The 19900-nt window shown below is 50.0% G+C and overlaps 1 protein-coding gene across 1 annotated transcript in view; it reads left to right on the top strand.

Moving 5' to 3' along the window:
- The window catches only part of Gtf3c1 (general transcription factor IIIC subunit 1), a 67817-nt gene that overhangs the window by 29434 nt on the left and 18483 nt on the right, over positions 1-19900 (top strand). The window contains exons 9-24 of the mRNA XM_036191732.1: positions 310-616; positions 1266-1480; positions 4160-4296; positions 5525-5678; positions 7594-7697; positions 8646-8830; positions 8996-9265; positions 9592-9737; positions 10562-10659; positions 11012-11108; positions 11210-11387; positions 15171-15309; positions 15696-15831; positions 16137-16215; positions 16354-16542; positions 19265-19422. Of these exons, the coding sequence (XP_036047625.1) occupies positions 310-616; positions 1266-1480; positions 4160-4296; positions 5525-5678; positions 7594-7697; positions 8646-8830; positions 8996-9265; positions 9592-9737; positions 10562-10659; positions 11012-11108; positions 11210-11387; positions 15171-15309; positions 15696-15831; positions 16137-16215; positions 16354-16542; positions 19265-19422 (2592 nt within the window). The remainder of the gene's footprint in view (positions 1-309; positions 617-1265; positions 1481-4159; positions 4297-5524; positions 5679-7593; positions 7698-8645; positions 8831-8995; positions 9266-9591; positions 9738-10561; positions 10660-11011; positions 11109-11209; positions 11388-15170; positions 15310-15695; positions 15832-16136; positions 16216-16353; positions 16543-19264; positions 19423-19900) is intronic.

The raw sequence follows: 19900 nt of genomic DNA, 5'->3' as shown, positions 1-19900 counted from the left end.
GGATTAGCCATAAACCAAACCACAGGTCTCCAAGGCTGTGGCTGTTTGCAGTGTATGGGACCCTGGGTTCTATGTAATCAACACAAGCTGATTGCTGATTGTTTATGAGCCAGGTCCAGTGTCAGGCACAGAGGGTGCATGGTAAGACCAAGTCAAGGCCCTGTCTCCAAGAGGCTTCTAGCTTCAGAGAACAGACACAGTCCAGATCATGGTAGGCCCTGACAGGAAGGCACTATGAGACAGGAACCACCTGCACACCTGTAGGCATTAACACCCCCTGGAATGCGCTAACACATGTGCTTACCCTAGGGGTTCATGGAAGATGAAGGCCGGCAGCGGACCACCAAGTACATTTCCTGCGTATTTGCAGAGGAGAGTGACCTGAGCCGCCAATATGCACGTGAAAAGGCCCGAGGAGAGCTACTGACCACTGTGAGCCTAGCCTCGGTGCAGGATGAGTCCCTCATGCCCGAGGGTGAAGAGGCCTTCCTCTCTGACTCAGACAGTGAGGAGGAGAGCAGCTGCAGTGGCAAGCGGAAGGGCCGAGGGTCCCGGGGCCAGGCAAGGGCCTCCGGGCACGCTGCCTCACAGCCTCATCGCTCCACTCCAGCTAAGGGTAAGGACTGCTTGATGGGCCAGGCACCTGCTGGGCATCAGGAAGCAGTTAGCCATCGTGAAGATCCCCTAAGTGCTCTCCTGATGTGGGGCCTAGAAGCGTCCTTTTCCCACCATGATTGTAGGTGTGGAGAGGACAGTCCTGTTACGTGCCCCGCCCTGGTTACTTGTCTCCTTGAGTAACACCTTTTGACAGCATGTTTTGCTATTAAAGAGGTAGAGTTCCACGAGCTTCATTCCTTCCCTCAGTCCATTCAAGAACCACTCAGGGTTGAGTTCATAGAACACCACTGTGGAGGCAGGCATGTTCAGTCTAATGTCCTCCCAGTTGAGTTATTACAACCTAGTGAATTTTGTTTCCTTGTTTGAGACTGGACTTCACTGTGTAACCCACTTTGAACTCACCCTTCCTGCCTCAGCCTCCTGAGTGCTGGGATTGCAAGTGTACATTACCTTGAATGGCTTAATCCTGTTTTAAAACATGTATGGAAGGTGGACAGTTGATAGACTTGTGAATTTCATGTTCAGCTTTGCACCCCAACACTGCAGAGTGAGCCTGAGGAGGTCCTCGGGGCTAGCCTGCCCTGACTGCCCAGCAGAGACGCCTTTTCCTTGTTTTCCCTGACCAGCTGTGCCTACTCTCATTACAGGTGGGTGGAAAGTCCTAAACCTGCACCCACTGAAGAAGCCAAAGGCTGCCTCCATGGGCAGCGCTGAGGGAAGAGCCCGCCGAAGCTCGGGTGGTAGGGAAGGCCTGAACACCAGCAGCTCCTCTGAGCTCAACGCATCCTTTGACCCTCACAACATGGAGAGTCACAGTGGAGACATTGCTGTGATTGAGGAGGTCCGCCTCGATAACCCCAAGGTCAGTAGTGACCAGAGGGACTTAGGGCGGGTGGACTCCAGTCTTCTGGTGCTGGGCTTGAATCCCAGGGACAGGAGCAGGCGATAGCAATAAGAATGTCACCTGCTAGGCACAGGCTGTGGGCCAAGTGATGACTAGCCCCACAGGGAGTCACACAGGGTCGTTTGCTGCCTCTGCCCCATGCTGGGGCCAGAACTCCAGACTCCCATAACCTCTGACAAGGTGGTCTTTTCACTTCAGTTCAGAGGGGAGAGTTGGTATGGTTGATTTACCTAGCCAGTATTGCCTCTTAGAAGACAGTTGGTAGTGCCTGGACCTTTTAGATTATCACACTTCAGAAGAGATACCTTGATGGCCTTGAGTAGGTGGAGGGCAGCATGCTTTGTTGTTGTTATTTTGAGGTAGGACCTCATTGTTGCCCAGCTGTCCTCCAGCTCCTACGCTTAAGCAGTACTCCTGCCTCAGCCTCCTGAGTACTTGAGACTACAGGCGGGTACCACTGTGTTTAGTTACACTGCATTTACATTTTCTTTATAGTTCGGGGCTGGAGGTAGAGCCCAGGGCTTTTTGAATGCTAGGCAGGTATTGTGCCACTGAGCCGTGCCCTTAGCTTCAAGGATGCTGTCAGACATCCTTAAAGCAATAAGTCATGTGACTTAGAATGGCCACAACCAAAGTTGAGAACCTGCTTTCAACACAAGGCCAGTATCACTTGGTATAAAATGAAAAGAAAAAAAAAAAAAAAATTTGTACCAGTACCTTCTGGCTAGATGTCACCTGTCCAAGTACCATTGACACCATAGAGTCAAACCCATACTTTTCCATAAGCGGTGGTGATGGCAAATGCCATTAATCCCAGCACTTGGAAGGCAGAGACAGGTGGATCTCTGAGTTCCATGACAGCCAAGGCTGTTACACAAAGAAACTCTCAAAAAACCAAAAAATAAAAAACAAAACGAAGGACAGTTGTTACAGGAAACCCCTGCTTATTATATGATTCAGTTACCTTTCATCATGCCATATGCCCCTTGTCATCTGATGATGCCTCATTCTGCCCTTGCTTTGGAAACAGTAGAGGATGTGGTTCCTGGTGTGGACTGCGTCTGTGGCCAGTTGGCTCTTGTTGCTGTTACTCAGGCTTCACAACCCAAGAGGAGACATGTGGGGTCTGGTCTGTGAGGATGAAAGGCAATGCCATGGGTGGAAAACTGGCCTGTGAGAGGACAGGATGGGACCTTACCAGCTTCCGCTCTCCTATGCTGGAATAGCAGCCTGTGCCTTGACCACAGTTCTAGTGCAGAATTAATAGGCACTGGGTGATTGTTGTTTGCCAGATGCCTACTGAGACCTTCTTTTTAAGTCCTCTACTCCTGATACAGCAGGCCTTTCTCCCAGGCCAGAGTTCTGTGCTCTCTCCTAACACTGCTTTTTCTGATAAAAACCTACTTCATGCTATATCCACGGCTCTCTGAAGGTTTTTGGCAGAGCACAACTCTGCTTCTCCAGCCTCCCAAGTACTCGGGATGGTTCCTTCCAGAATGTTACTCTGAAACACAACAGATAATCGGCTGTCACTCTTGAGACCTTTCAGAAGTCCTTGAGACTTCCCTCCCTGGTAGGAGAGAACCCTGCCTGACCTAGAGCGCCTATGGTAGGCAAGGGAGCAAGCCAGGCTCAGCTGTTCTCATACTGTCACCCCAGCAACAACTTGTAGCTTCCTGGGATACATCCCCATTTCCCAGAAGTACTACTCGAAGCCATAGCCATCCAGCCAAATATGCCTGTGGCTACCTACCACATGATGTCAACAGGTATTCTTTTTCCATTCAGGATTCATAGTGAGGCTTTACCAGGTGTGCTATAAAGACCCTGCTGCCTGTTAAGCTCCTAACAGATAGAAAGACCTTAAGAATGGAAGTGAGGTGGGCTGAGGGGTGGGGAAATGGTTCATTGGTTAAGAGTACTGGCTGCTCTTGGCAGAGAACTTAGATTAGAATCCTAGTACTCCTGTGTCAGCTTACAACCTTCTGTAGCTCCAGTTGCAGGGGACCTAATGCCCTCTTCTGACCTCCTTTGGTACTGCATACATGTGGTACACAGACATACAGGAATGCCAACACTCAGACATAAAATAAAAATTGATAAAATCTTTTAAAAAATTGAAAGTTGTGGGTGAAAAGATGAGTCAGCAGTTAAAAGTCCTTGCTGCTCTTCCAAAAGTCCTGAGTTCATTTCACAGCAGCACCTATACTGGGCAGCTTACAACTGCCTTTAATTCTAGCTCCAGGGGATTCTACCCCTTCTGGCTCCCGTGGGCATTGTACATATGCAGCCGACATGCGCATGCACATAATAAATAAACCTTAAAGAGAAAAGGAGGAAGAAGGAAGCGGGCCCTTGGTCAGGGTGAGGGGAGAAGCACAGACTCCTGTCCCTCCTTCCATTTCACTTCCCATCCTGGTTGTAGGGTCAGAAGCCTTATCCCAGCACGCACGCAAGTGCACATCCCTCTGTGTGCCTCTCAGCCCTGCTTTCCTCTTGAGGAACACTAGAGCAGTAATGAGGGTGCAGGCCTGGTGGACTCTCCTTGACTTCCTTGAAAGGGGAGTGTGCCCCTCGGGTACGGTGTCTGTCTGGTCCTACCCTTTCTGACCCTGGTCTTGGGTTTCTGTTATGTAGGAGAGCGGTGGTTCCCAGAAAGCCGGACGGCATGGCCCAGGCCAGGACAAGCCTCACAAAACATACCGGCTGCTGAAGCGCAGGAATCTGATCATAGAAGCCGTCACCAACCTCCGACTGATTGAGAGCCTGTTCACGTGAGTGTGCTGGTGTCTTCTGTGACTGCCCCTCTTTACCAGGCATAAAGGGACTGAAAGGCCTCGGAGCTGCTGCCTCACCGTGTGCATATTATGGTGTCCCATTGTGGTCAGTACGATGTAGATTTGGTTCGTGTCACTGGGAAAGATAGAACTTGAGAATTAAAATGCTAGATGTCACAGAGCCTGTGCTGACTTTTCTCCTTACCTGAGTGAGTTACTTTTGTGTAGCTCCGACAGGTTTGTGAGAGAATAACTTGAATGAGGATTTATTTTGGTTCATGGGTTCTCTGTGGTCTCTTGGCTCCATGTGTGGTGACAAGAATATGTAACCAGAGAGCTTCTTCACCTCATGACAGCCAAGAGGCAGAGAGAGGGCAAGGTCTGTCTCCAGTGGCCTACTTCCTCCAGCCAGGCCTCACCTTGCGAAGAAGTTTCCAGAACCTCCCAGTATCACCATCTTCTGGGTCTGAGCCTTGGAACCCATGAGTTGTAGGCAGCATGGCTTATTCGAACCCTAACACTGGGGAATTGTTAGAAGGGAAGGGAAGGGAAACGGAGACACCTGCCAGCAGTGGTGTGGAAGAGGCACAGAAGGACTGTGTGTTAAGGGAAGAGGAGCTAAGCTTAAGGACTGCTCTTTGCAGCCCTTGAGGCCACCACTCTGTGGGAGAACCACTGGGCAGAAGGGGCCTCACCCTGCAGTCACAGATGTGGGTTCTTCACTCTGTCTCAGGCTGACTGTGAGGGCAGGGACCGCCTTAGATACATCTTCACCTTGGTCCCTTCTGCACCCTGAGGAGTTTGTCTGGTGTCCTGATGTCCATGTTGGCCTTCCTCTTCTGTGGTCAGTGATCTAGAAATATCACAGTGAATCAGAAGATTGAGAGGGAAAAAGAGTCCAGACCGGGACAGTGGGAGACCAGAGCTCTGTTCAGGGAGCACACAGACCTGGTGGAGACAGGTCTCCATCCTAGCACTGATTCCCTTCCCTTGTTCCTGCTTACTGTCAGGTCATGTGACGTCTAGTGCTGTGGAGTTGCTGTGGGTACTGGCCTGTCTTCAGCTAATTTGTCTCCTCAAGAAAGATGGTATTTCATGTTCCAAGAGGCCCCCATGTGTAGGTGTGAAGAGCTCCTTCAGAGCTTCCCTGGTTCCAGACAGACCTGTGTGGTTCCTCTATGCCTCTCTGTGTTGAAATGGGAATGTGTTCTTATCTGATACCCAGGATTCAGAAGATGATCATGGACCAGGAAAAGCAAGAGGGTGTCTCCACCAAGTGCTGTAAGAAGTCCATTATCCGCTTGGTTCGGAATCTGTCTGAGGAGGGTCTCTTGAGATTGTATCGGACTACAGTCATTCAAGATGGCATCAAGAAGAAGGTAATCTCTTGAGCCTCTCCTGATGCCCACAGAGCCAGCCTCGTACCATGGGAAACTTTGTGGCCCAGTGTCCCTTGTCATTGTTGCATCTGGATTGGTCCTTTGCTGTTAGTGATTGGGGCATCACGTTATACCTCCTAATCTGGAGGGCAAGGGTCCTACCAACCTGCTGTGGCTGCTGGGAGCAGCCACTGGGGCACTAGAGCAGGGCCTTGGCCCAGCCTGGAGAGCCTGTTACAGGTAACAGGACAGTGTTAGGAGTGCAAGAACTTCTTCACAAAGACATTGGAAGGGTGGTGGCCAGTCTGTGGGATGTGTCTGTTCTGTGGTACTGTGATGGGAGCCGTTGCCATAGTAACTGTAGCTCAGCAGCTTTGCACACATTTTACAGCATCAATTTTTCAGGGTCAGAGTAATTGGGATGGCGCAGCTGGACATGAGACTGAAAGCAATGGGGCTGTCTTCACAGCTCCTTAATTCCCGACTGGATTTTCCATCTCGGCTGTAAAGGAGCCCTGCTTTGATACTTTGTTTCCCTCATAAGTGGGCAAGGTCATTTCTGCTTTCACATATCTTATTTTTTTGAGCTATAGAAAGCAATACCAAAAAATGACTTAAGAAATAGTTTGCTGTTGCATATAGACAGGACTCGTGGTCTTTTGTATCTGCTGAAGTCACTTCAAAATAAAGCCATCAAGTCCCCTTGACCTAGCTCCTTCCTCCACAACTGCCTGTTATGAATCCACTTGAGAAGTGGCAGTCAGTCATGTGGCAGCCTGTCTCACTGAAGGACATATTGAGGCGCCATCAGCAGGGACATCCATGACTTCAGCAGGTTTTCCAGAAGCTGTTCTGTTGGACTTCCTAGGTGTTGTCGAAGGCAACAAATCCTCCCCTAGTTTGGGCCTGAGGAGACTATCTGGCCTCAGGATTGACTTCTTTAGTGCTATTCTAGAAGGCTAGTGACAGTCAAAGCCTGGGGGAGGGGATGAGTATGTCAGGTCGGTATTTAGGGTCACACAGTCACAGAAATGGAAATGGAGCCTTCAGCTGAGGCTGTTGAAGAATTAGCTGCTGGCCTGGGACAGTGGGGCCAATAGGATCTGCCATCTCAGTACTTTCCATTTCTCTGAGAGGTTGCCTAACTGGTAGCTCTCACTTGGCTCCCACAAAGAAGTCAGTAGTATATAGGTGGATGCAGTGTAGAGGTGGGCATGGGGTTTTCTTTTTACCAGCAAGTATGTTGAGCTGGGCACATGGGGGTGGGGCCGCTGCCTGTCCCAGCCCCAACACAGCTGCCGCCCTTCACTCTGCAGTGATAGCACAGGCTACTCCTGGGATACCCAGTCCATCATGTCCCATCGCTCATGGCCTGTCTTGATCCCCGACCTGTGCCACTTCTGCCAGGGCTGAAGTTAATGTTCTGACTCCTTACATACCTGCTACTCACTCCCGGGATTTCAGCCCCATAGCTCAAGAAACAATAACCACTGTAACTATTCTGCCTGGATTCCCAGGGAGAGGTAATAACAAAGCAGCCCTACATCCTCTGCCAGTCGTTCAGAGGTGCACGGCCAGGGTCCTAGCAACACACAGCCAGGAGACTGCTCTTATGCCAAACTTGCCTCTCCCGACTAATGTGCAGCCAGGAATCTCAGTGGAGCAGGTGGGGGAGCAGCTCCAGCTATCAGAAGAGCTGGTGAGCTGTGACAGCCTGGACAGGGAAACTGCAGGACCAATGGCTTAGGGTCCAAGACTTGGTGGCATGGTCCCCAAAGGAGTTCTGATTCCTGCAGGTGAAACAGCAAACTGTCTTTCACCTCTCTCTGAATTGTGGGTGTGTTGGAAATCCTGCTATGGAACCTAAAGTTCAAACCTGCTCTGCCCTCTGGGCCACCCCAACTTCTCCCCACAGGTGGATCTGGTCGTGCACCCATCCATGGACCAGAATGACCCTCTTGTGAGAAGTGCCATTGAGCAGGTTCGCTTCCGGATCTCCAACTCAAGCACAGCAAACAGGCAAGTGGAAGAACTCACAGTTAAACTGCCCAGGTCTGTGTTCTAGCCTGCAGCCAGCAGAGCAGCATCCCAAAGGCTTTGTGTGTGCCTGCTTGAGATCCTGGGTGCCAACACTTTCCCACAGAGCCACACCACCTGCCCTAATGCTTGTCCATCTGCGAAATGTAACCATTTGGAGCACTTCCCATTGGCGCTTCTGTTTAGGAAGCCCATTCTCATCATGGCCTAAGTCATTGCACTTGCCTTCCCAAGGTCTCGCTCATCTTATCCTAAGTGGCTGAATGCACACCAGTGCGGGAGCAAGTTTTAATGTGGCTAGGTTCCTGGTGGGCAGAGTATTGGTGAAATTATTAAGGCCACTCCACGTAGTTAAAAGGGAGGTTTATTTTGTGGGGTACTTACAAATGAAGGGGTAGGTTACAGGGTCTGGCAAGGGTAAAGTGCAGTCTGGCCGGGTTCTCTGGAGAACTCTGCTCGGTCTACCTCCAGCGTCCAGAGTCCGGGAACCAAGAGAGAGACCTCTTCCCGATCCTTGGTCTTCCGCTTCCTCCTCCGCCCTGCCTTGTGGGCGTGACCATTACCGAAGCCTCAATAGGGGTTGGGACTTCCAGGCCAATGCTGGGATGGCTATCCACTACAGCAGAGGGCCACCCTGGGGGTGGAATCTCAATGGCTGGTCACAGTTTCTGACCATTTGCCATGAGCTTTTTTTAATGTTCCTGGTTGCTGGCATCTGTGCAGTGTCAGGAGACCTAGCACACTGGGCTCCTTTCCCTTAGTGCTGGTGAGTACCCCGGAAGGTCCCCATTATTGCCTCCATGTTTTAGACACCGTTTACTTGTGTCATCTGCCTGGACCTGTGATCAGTTGAGTCTGAGACCCCAGGCCTGGCAGGTAGGTCTTGTCTTTGCTTCCAACACATTTCTGCACCCCGCGTTTGGCCTGCAGGGTTAAAGTTCCACAGACTCCAGCACCCCAAGAGGAGGCAGAAGAGGAAAGCCAAGAGCCAGAGGTCCCAAGTGGATCAGGAGACTCTGACCCGAACACATCCTTAAAGTCAGAAAGCGGACGGGTGAAAAAGACGGATGAGAAAATGGGCATAACCCCGCTCAAAAATTATAAACCTGTCATAGGTAAAGAGCAGCTTCACAGTCTCTTTTGCCAGCTTTGTTCTGCACAGTCGTAGACAAGTCACCTCCCTGACACCTAGACCCTGCGTAGCCCATGGTAGCTGTAGGATGAACTGGACCAGGCAGTCTGGGGTTGCTCAAGCACTGCCCACACCTTTCTCCTTATAGTTCCTGGACTCGGGCGTTCCATAGGGTTCCTTCCCAAGATGCCCCGCCTTCGGGTGATGCACCTGTTCCTGTGGTACCTGGTCTATGGGCATCCTGCTGGCCACACCGGGGAGCAGCCTACTTACCACAGTGAGAGGAAAACAGGGAAGCAGGAGTCCAGCAGGCCAGGGGCCCAGCCCTCCTCTGGAAATGACTGGGACACCCCTGAAACCAGAGACAACACAGAAAGCGGCTCCTGGGAGTCAGAAATGGAGCTTTCCACAGAGATAGGTGAGAGCCACCGGCCTGTACCTGGGCTTGTAAGGGGAGACAGAAATAAGTGAGAGCCACCGGCCTGTACCTGGGGGTGGAGGTGGGGGGTGTAAGGGGAGACAGAAATAAGTGAGAGCCACAGGCCTGCATCTGGGGGTGGAGGTGGGGGTATAAGGGGACTCAGAAATAAGTGAGAGCCACAGGCCTGCATCTGGGGGGGGGGGGGGGGTGTAAGGGGACTCAGAAATAAGTGAGAGCCACAGCCTGTACTAGGAGAAGGCAGGGAGAGACAGCTTTCTCCTGAACATGCCATCTGCTTGGAGTGACTCTAGACTTTTTCCTAGTATATGTGGATGAAATCTCGTGGATGCGCTACGTCCCTCCCATCCCAATCCACAGGGACTTTGGCTTTGGCTGGGCTCTTGTCAGTGACATTCTTCTCTGCCTGCCCCTCTCCATCTTTGTCCAAGTTGTTCAAGTGAGCTACAAGGTACCTGTGACTGGGCCATGTCGTAGGCGGGGCTAGCAGGGCTGGAAGCCTGGACTCACGTGATCCAGTTTGCCCAAGTGATGGATGAGGAGAAGGATGAGTGGATAGTGGTGGGCAGCAAGATGGTCAGTCAAAGGAAAACATTTCAAGTATTTGTTATCCTGCGTAGGTTAGACGTGATGAGGCAATCAGCTGGGTGGATGGGTGGTAATGTGAACTTCGGGGAGCTTATCCTCGGCCAGAAGATGAATGAGTGCTGGAGACTCTGCAGAAGCCTGGCCAGTGTCCAGGAGGAGCAAGTGGACTCAGACCTATCCCGCAGAGTCACTCACCGCTCATGGTTTTGGTGTGTTTTCTTCTAGTCGGGTGTGTGTGTGTGTGTGTGTGTGTGTGTGTGTGTGTGTGTGTGTGTGAACTGAACTGTGATTATACTCATGTGTCCTCTCCACTGACACAATTTAGTAATATTTTCTGCTTGGGGCATTGAGGTTCCAATTCTTGCTTTGGCAGATGAAATGTTTGACAGATGCAGTTTTGGTGGGTGTGTGAGTGGATACCTCCAGAAACTTCCCCTTAGGCAAAATCACTGAGCTCAGGGGATCAGCAGTCATCCTTCCCCGCTGAGAGTGCTCCTCTTGCCTCCTGGAAGGGCTTTAGCAGCTGTGTGCCTCCTTATAGGCCCAGTGTGATTTGTTGCCCTCTGCTGTGTGCTGGGTGAGCTGGAGGTGAGATATAGAGACCCAAGCCGGAGATGGGGAGGTCATGGTGTTAAGTGCTTTCTCTTTGCCTTGTGGCTGAGCTGAACCTGCAGATGCCCTCTGTAGGTGGACAACCTGGAGGATTTTCTAAATGACCCTCTGAAGAAGCACACACTGATCCGCTTCCTCCCCAGGCACATCCGGCAGCAGCTCCTGTATAAGAGGTGAGAATAAATCCCAGAAGATGGGGTCTCATGCTCACTCAATCCTGGGAAAAGAAAGGCTTTGCCTGCCAGGCTGCACAGCTTCAAGATTCTCAGTAGTTTATTCACCAAAGACAGGAGCTGGTACATTTATTACTTGATTTTAATAAGTAAAATTTACTGCTAAAGAATTGCAGCTACTGGAGTGTTTATGTTTGTTCCCTTGTTGTATTTACTTTCCAAATTAAGCCCCAAGGTGACTGTGGGCCTCAGTGCCCTGGGGACTAGGCAGGAGAAAGGAGCAGCTCACCCCTTCTCCTGGCCTCAGAGCTCTGTGCAGTGTGTGGTGGGGACCAGCTGCCCTCTCTTCTAGGCGGTACGTTTTCTCGGTGGTAGAGAACCTGCAGCGGCTGTGCTACATGGGACTGCTGCAGTTTGGACCCACAGAGAAGTTTCAGGATAAAGACCAGGTAGTGCCTTCCAGCCCAGTGAGGCGGGCCTGATTGTCAACACAACCCCAGGCCTCATGGTGCTAATGCTTGTGTGCCTCATCTGATGGGCCTTCCTGCAGGTCTTCGTTTTCCTGAAGAAGAACGCAGTCATTGTCGACACCACCATCTGTGATCCACATTATAACCTGGCCCACAGCAGCCGGCCTTTCGAGAGACGTCTCTATGTCTTGGACTCTATGCAGGATGTGGAAAGCTACTGGTTTGACCTGCAGTGTATCTGCCTCAACACCCCACTAGGTATCCTGGCTTGCTGGGCCCCTTGCTTCTTTTCTCTTTGGTGTGATCATGGATGCAGAGCCAGAAGAGAGCCTGGGGGTCATGGAGTCCATTGTCATTCAGACCACTCCTTAAGCCAGCGTGTCCCTGGGGCTCCTTCCTTGTAAAGCACTGTGTTGGGTCTTGAAATGGGAAGCTCCTGCCCCATCCAAGCCCAAACATTTGATCTGCCCAAGAGCTGCACAAGTCGGTATTTATCCAGCATCATCCAGGTCATCAGTTCCCTATCCTCATGCCACTTGTGTTCTGGGGAGAAGGAGCTCAAGAGAGACCTGGAGTGTGATAAGAGCTGTCGGGACACACAGTGTGGATTGCAGAGCATGGTAACAGGGCTCAGAGTCACCTAAGGAGACCACTGCTGAGCTGAGCGCCGCCGTAGTCTGAGGCCACTGAGGCTGAGAAGACATGAGGCAGGGGGAGTGGCTTATGCCTTGAGTGTGTTAGGGAGGCATGGAGGGAGCTTGGAGCTGAAAGTAGAAGAAGGGTTGGGAGCAGACTGGTGGGCGCTCTAGGAAGTGCAGGGTTAGTTGAAGAACAGGAAGAAACCATGGAATGCTTACACACATTGTGTTTGAAGCACACCCCACTGCCCTTTGGAGAATGGGCTGAGAGTCAGGAGTGGAAGAAAGGAGATCAGAAAGGGAGTCCTGTGTGCTGATGACCAAGTGGGAAACTGTGTGGGTCGACTCTGCTGGGCTCAGCAGTCTCGTTCCTGAATGTCTGTCTTCTGTGCTGGTCGTGGCTTCTTAAGTGTCATCTCCCAGAAAGCCTGGTCAGCATTTTGTCCCTATCCTATTTCCTCCCATGATCTCTTTACCACATGTCCAAAGCATTGTAAAGTGCCATTCTGGAGTGGATATCCTGTCAGTGTACATGGGCAAGAACAGCACCGGGCTTGGCTGGGGGTGGTAGAACTCTCCTCGGGTGCTCCTACTGCAAAGCCCCACAATTACCATCAGAGCTTTCTCTCCACATGAGAGAGACACTGCTTTGTTTACACCTAGGGACTAGCTGGTGCAGTTACTGAATGCCCACACTGCAGTGCGCCCTCGCTCTCAGGAGCTTTAAGGCAACCAGGCAGATCTTACCACAGTATGTTTCAGTGATGCTTTGGGATTCAGAAGTGAGGGAAGCTCTTACCACTATAGGTTTCGAAAGCACTCTAATTCCCCTGTAGTTTATACCTATATAAAATTTTATGAACCAGTATGTAATTTGCATCAGTTTCTCAGGCCTGACAGTTGTATTTTTGATCCCTCTTAGATGAGCAGAGATGTCACAGGCTTATTGCAGTCATTACCTCAGCAAACATTTGAGGAGGTTCTGCCCCAAGTAATGTGGAGAAGCACTGTGTCATAGGATGCAGTTGTGCTATGAAGTAGGGTGTCTGAAATCCAGTGTGCACATAGGTCACCTGGATGGCAGGTTAGGGTGCTGTTTCCTAGGCTCTGTCCAGGGAGGGCATTTGGTTTGTTTTTTGTTTTTAAATTTTATTTATTAATTTTTAGTATACTTTATTTTTTGAGATTATAATTACATCTTTTCCCCCTTTCCTCATCCTCTCTTGTACCCCACCTCTTACTCTTTCTCAAATTCATGACTACTTTTTCTTTAATTGTTGTTTAATACATACTTGTGTGTGTGTGTGTGTGTGTGTGTGTGTGTGTGTGTGTGTTCATTCCTAAGTATATAATATAACGGGCTCAGTTATAAGTTACTTGTATGTGTATGTTTTCAGGGCTGATCATTTCATACTGGATTACCAATTGATGTGTTCTTCCTCGGGGAAGATGCTGTCTCTTCCTCTTAGCACTCCTTTGGTTGCCTGTGGTTCTTTGCTTAGGGTGGAGGCCTCCTAAGCTTTCCCCTGCTTCCACATTAGTGTGGGTGTTAGTGCCGTCCTTGCTCAGGTCTTTTGTAGACAGTCATGTTGGTGAGGCTTCATCTCACAACCAACTCCCTGTTCTCCTGGCTCTTGTTCTTTCTATTCCTTCTTCGACAGTGATCCCTGAGCCTCGGTGTGGGAGTTGTGCTGTCAGTGGGTCTGATTGGGGTCATTGTAGTTTGCTACAATGTTCTCTGTTTGTTTAAAAGAGATTCTCCTTGTTGAGAAATGAGAACTGTACTTAAATGTGAGTATATATGGGTAAGTAGAGTGTAGTTAGGGATTATGTCAGTAAGGAGTGGTTGTAGGTTCTCCTCCAAGATCTATGACTTCTAGCCCTAGGTAGTTAGCTAGGTTTCCAGCACCAGGCATGGTTTCCCTCTTAATGAGCAGACCGTAAGTCCCATTAGAGAGCTGTTGGTTACTGCCCAGGTATGTGTGCCACTGTGGCAGCCTTAGAGTTATTGTGCCAGCTGGTCATCGATGGGGTTCACAGGCATCCTAGCTGAAAGTTTGTATGATGCCTCTTGGTTCCATGAAAGCTAGTTCTCAGGGGCAGGCTTTCAAATCAAATCTAGCTTAAGACCTCTAGGTCCTATGTCCAAAGTACATGGTGTCTTCAACCATAGGGGCTTACCTTCCACCTCTAAGAGGTAACCAAGGGCAACATCAGTAGCCAAAAATGTTTTAGTAGTTTCTTGGCCAACACTGGCCAACACCTCAAAAGAGAGTTTCTCATACCTGGTGTTGGGATTTTTGTTATATAGTCTATAGCTCTTGGAAGGAGCATTGTCAGCCCAGAAGGGATTAATTTCATTTCAACTGTATGTAAATGTATAGAGACTTAACATGTATGGTAGGTATTCTTAGATAATTCCTTATAACTTTTTGTTGTTGTTGTTGTTGTTTTCAAGACAGGGTTTCTCTGTAGCTTTGGAGCCTGTTCTGGACTATCTCTGTAGCCCAGGCTGGCCTCGAACTCACAGAGATCTGCCTGCCTCTGCCTCCCGAGTGCTGGGATTACAGGCATGCGCCACCACCGCCACCCAGCCCTTATAACTTTTTCAGACAACTTTTATTACACCCTCCTTCCATATTTATCCCCCTTCCTTGCCCTAGTTAAAGCCCCCGGTTTTTACCATTTCCCCACTTGTACCCTGTTTGTTTTCTTTATTGCTCACCCCCATGATGGTCCTTTGGTTACTTTCAGAGAGGGCATTTTTAACAAATACATTGGTGGGCACCTTTAATACGTACATGACAAGAATGACCTAAGTGCCACATGTCCACTCAAATGGACAACAGCCCTGTACAAAGTCTTTGCAGTCTGCCTGAGCCTCTGTTCCTTGACTTCTAAACCAAAGCTGTCAGTATACATGTGTAGGGTAGAGTGAAGCTGAGCACAGTATCCTAGATGCCATTCTAGCCAAGAAAAGCAGCCTGAGCTTCCCAGTTTGCTGTACTCACTGGCCACAAGCCAGTGCCTGAATGACAGCCTACCAGGAAGGAGGCTTTCCCTGGTTGCTACTTACCTCCAGTCCTTTTTTTTTTTTTCTCGAGACAGGGTTTCTCTGTGTAGCTTTGTGCCTTTCCTGGAACTCACTTGGTAGCTCAGGCTAGACTCGAACTCGAGCCTGATCCACTTGGCTCTGCCTCCCGAGTGCTGGGATTAAAGGCATGTGCTGCCACCACCACCTGGCCTTGCCTCCAGTCCTTAACAGACTGCACCAGCAGAGATCCCTTCAGAGTCCCTGCCGTGGCTGTCACCTTCTCTCTGCTCTCTCCCCATAGCTCACCCTCCCTCTGGCTGCCAGCAGCTGGCAGGAAACATGTCACTGAGCCCTGCTTTGGTTGTCCAGGTGTGGTGCGTTGCCCCTGTGCACAGAAGATCTGCCCTGATCAGGGCAGTGACCCAGAAGGGAGCTTGCGGAAGGAGCAGGAGAGCGCCATGGATAAGCACAACCTGGAGCGCAAGTGTGCCATGCTGGAGTACACCACGTGAGTACCACCCCCCTGAAGGCCATGGCACCCACCTTTGTGGCCCTAGCTTGGGTTAAAAACTTAGGCTGGAAGCCAGAGATAGCAATTTGGTTGCCATGGACAATGTCTGGCCCTAGACATGTTTCTGAACATAATTTTTCTGAAATCCCATGCATGTCAGAATTTAGAAGCTGGCAACCTCACATGAAAATCAGATTTTTTGATTTCTGAAAAATTAACAACTTCCCAACCTATAGCACTCCAAGCACTTTCTTTCTCTCTGCCTGCTCCTTACTGTCTTGGGAAAAGGAACACTATCACACATACGCACAGGGTTCTCCCACATGATATGCAGGTTCTTAACTTACAAGGAAGGGCTCTTTTTTTCTTTTGCCTTATCTCAGGGGGAGCCGAGAAGTTGTGGATGAAGGCTTAGTCCCTGGAGATGGGCTGGGAGCTGCTGGGCTGGATTCTAGCTTCTATGCACACCTGAAGCGCAACTGGGTCTGGACCAGCTACATCATCAACAAAGGCAGGAAGGTAGGCTGCTGGGGACACTGCACCCTGCACCTGGGGCCATCATCACTATTCTCCTGCCTCCTGGCCCTTTGCCACCCAGGACTTCTGAGCTCATGAAGCTAGTGTTAAGAGGGGACACTGGCCTAGAGTTTGCTTTCCCATTGGTTTCTGGCTTACACTGTCACGTGTTTAGGTGCTCCTTTTTAGAGACACACAGAAAGTCTGGTGGCATAATGCCTCCAGGAGGGAGGGCACGTGCAGGAACTGAATGGTGGAGAGACCCATGGAAGTTCACAGCTCACTCCAGTGCTGTGCTTACCTTTCAGAACAACACCACCGAGAATGGGCTCACAGGAAGACTCCAGACGTTCCTGTCTAAGCGCCCAATGCCTCTTGGATCCGGAGGTGTGTGTGCTGAGCGTCCACACTAAACAGCACCAACTGTGAGGCTAGTTCAGGCTACCACCACCGTGGATTTTGCTGGCCTGTGTGGCCTCTACACAGGGGCTATGCCAAGCAGTTGTATCCTCTGATTATCTCTAGGTAGTGGCCGTTTGCCACTCTGGTCAGAGGGGAGAGCTGATACCGAGCTCTGTGCTGACAAGGAGGAACAGTTTGAACTGGACCGAGAACCTACCTCTGGCAGGAACCGAAAAGTGCGTGGTGGGAAGAGCCAGAAGCGGAAGCGGCTGAAGAAGGAGCCTATCAGAAAGATCAAGCGAAGAAGAAGAGGTACCTGGGCGTGTTCGTGACCTTATCATTGTATGTCCATGGCACGTGGCAGTATTACTCCCACAGTGCCTGGGTTCATCCTGCAAAGTCTCCATTTCCCCAGTCTGTAGCCCTGACTTGCTGTGTCCATGGCCTGTCTAAGGATGAACCATTTCTCCAGTTTTCTCTGGCTGTGTGCTTTGCCAGCCTTTCTCTTTATCAGCCTTCTGATTTCATCTTACCTGGAAAATCTTTCTAGCAAGGTTCTTGTTGTCTAAATGAAGTCCCTTTCTCTCTTGGTTTGCTTTTGAGTGTCTGCCTCTGCTCGTGTGGCCAAGCTCAGTCCTGCTGCAGAGTAGTTAGGAGGAAGCTGGGAATCATTTAAACCTGCGCTGTTCCTTCAGAACTAGCACAGCCCTCCTTGACGCTTCCTAGTTTTGTTTTTCATCTGAACTGTCCTTCTAATGGAAGTGAGCGCTTGAGGGCACTGTTCCCTAAGTAGGCCACGTGCTTTAACATCAACCATGGTTGCAGATTCTTCAGAGAAAAGTGCTTAAGCAGGAACCTACTTTATTGGTTTGTGTTGCTGGCATTCAGAATAAACATCCCATCACGTGACATAGCCCTCAACTTAGCCTGTTACAGATACATGAAAGAGCAGGATACAGACCAGTATTCCTCAAAGGGAAAATGCAGTGGCTTGGTGTGTATATGGATCCTAACTCAGCCCCACAGTGTGACTGTATGATGGTGCTGTCAGCTGCTCCTTGTTCTATAGCAGGTATCTTGTGCTGTTGTGCTTGTCATCACTGATGGCAATACCTGTGCCAACCACTTCAGGGAGGAAGGATATATTTGACTCATAGTGTGAGAGGTTTGGTCCATGGTCTGTTTCTGGGCTGATGAGACAGAGCTTCATGGCAGGGGGCGTGTGGTAGAGAGTAGCAGCTCACTTTCGGGCAGACAGGAGGCAGAGATGCTGGACACACCCAGAAGCATGCTTTACTGTCACTCTCGGGCTTCTCCACTCAGTGGCAGTCAAGGTCAGCCTCAAGGTGGGCTTTGCAGGAGGTGTCTTTGTTGCTGTTCTTTTAATAGTTTTGCACTTACCTATATATATGTACATAGGGTTCTAAGGTACAGGTTGTTAGACCTGATGACAGACCGCTTTACGAGCTGGGCCATCCTTACCTTGCTGACCCCAGGACAAGTTTTTACACTGTTGTTTTTGGTCTTCAAGACAGTCCTAGAGCATAGGCCTTGCTATTCCTGTAGTGTGTAAGAATCTACATGCACCCTGAGGTCACAGGCACACAGATACTTGGGGCCTCAGAGGCTGCTATTGGTTACCCCACTTATTCTTTGAACATGTTCTGGAAACATCTATATCAGGCACCTTCAGAGGACTTGGCAACCCGGTGGAGCAATTGTAGATTGGTAGATGATGAGAGGAATGGAATGAATGTATAAAGGGATTTATTAGCATGGCTCATAGGCTGTGGTCCAGCTAGTCCAACAATGGCTGTCTACCAATGGATCCAGTTGTTGCTTAGTCCCTGAGGCTGGATGTCTCAGCTCATCTTCAGTAAGTATACACTGGAATCCCGAAGAAGTAGGCTCTAATGCCGGAGAAGAAATGGACTTGATAAATGAAAGCAAGCAGGCAGAGGGCCCAGCTTCCTTGTACTACCGGTTCTGTATTTCCTCCACCCTCAGCAAGCACCCCAGCAAGCCTTGCTTCTCTTCCTGGAGGAGTGACCTGTACCTTCATTCCTGATGGGTCTGTGCCCTTTGTCATGCTGCTTGGGTTAGGCTGTTGTAGTTTCCCATTGACTTTAATCATAGAACATGGTAGCTCCAAGAGATGCCCTAAAGCTGTGGTTCTCAACCTTCCTAGTGCGACCTCACGTTGGGGTGACCCCTAACCATAAAATTATTTTCATTGTTACTTCATTTAGCTGTAATTTTACTACTGTTATGAATCATAATGTAAATATTTTGGGATATAGGAGATTTACCAAAGGGGTTATGGCCCACAGGTTGAGACTCCAGTCATAATCTGTTTTACCTCCATTGTGGAGAGGCAGTCCACTTTCCCCTTGGTAATCTCGATCAATCAATCACCCTTCCCAACACTGTTACTCCTTTCTTAGCTTGTTGGCATCAGAAGTCCAGAGTGGCCACGGGGAAGGATGAGCCTCCCATTGAGTGGAAAGTTTGTTCTGGCTCCTGGAAGGAGCACTCCCCACTCTGGGGACCAAAACTTACGGTCCCAGGAAGAGGAACCGAACTTTCCTAGTGGGTGACTAGAGTGATAGTGAGTGGAACTATCCCTTCTGCTCCTTGGTTCCTGAACCCATAGATCTGGCTACGGAAGAAACTGTACCATATATTGGACACCCAACCCTCTAGGCTGCTGCTCTAGCTGTGTCTTCAAAAGACATCTTTTCTATGAGGCTAGCTGCTTCGGGATGGTAAAAACCAGTGGAGTCCATGATCATAGGCCTACTGTCACATTTCTCTGGCTGTGAAGGCCATGTTCATACTGCCTAACCCATAACATTCAGCCAGAGAAATGGGTAAAAGAACTCCCCTTCGTGGTTTGCTTGTTTGGAATTGGGCATTGTCTAGTAGCTGGTAGGCTTGGTCACTTCTCTCCAGTGCAGTTGGGGCCTTCCTCTGGAAGAAAAGATGCCTCGAGCCAGTTGCTGAAGGTCCCTCTCCTCTCCCCTTGTGTTTCTAGGAGAGCACCCGGAAGCCAAAAGCAAAAAGCTGCGCTACCAAGATGAGGCTGACCAGAATGCCCTCCGGATGATGACCCGGCTACGTGTCTCCTGGTCCATGCAGGAGGATGGGTTGCTAATGCTCTGCCGAATTGCCAGCAATGTCCTCAATACCAAGGTACTTGCCATTACCCAAGGCCCCTGGGAGCAGCCCGTTGTTATGTTGTGAGAGCTATGGCTCTGGACTTATTACCCACTCCCAGCAGCTGCCCAGAAAAGCATTTCCCAGAATCCTGTGTACTTGCACTGCCAGCCTGCACATTCTCCCAGCCTTCAGTTAGATGCGTGTGCACTTCTCCCTGGCCGCAGTGGAGCAGGTCCAGCCACTTCACTCTTGTCTGCTGCCCACCCCTTCCTTCTGTGTTGTCTGCTTCTAGTGGCTTGGTGTGTTCAGTACCAGGAATCCCTGATTTCCACCTTGGCTCTGTAGTTTTGGTACCCCTGGGCCCTAGAGTAGTTGTACCCCTATGGCAAAGACACTTGGCATTTCCTGGCTGTAGCCCTACACTTTTGTCTTCCACACTCACTGTATCTTCCCTGCCTTGTTTTCAGTCAGCAAACCCTTCCATGCTTCTATTGGTGACAGGTTCTACAGC

The sequence above is a fragment of the Onychomys torridus genome, chromosome 1, assembly GCF_903995425.1.
Source record: "Onychomys torridus chromosome 1, mOncTor1.1, whole genome shotgun sequence".
In the NCBI taxonomy this organism is placed as follows: Eukaryota; Metazoa; Chordata; class Mammalia; order Rodentia; family Cricetidae; genus Onychomys; species Onychomys torridus.
Note: the sequence above shows the minus strand (reverse complement) of the source record. Positions and strands in the feature narration are given on the sequence as shown.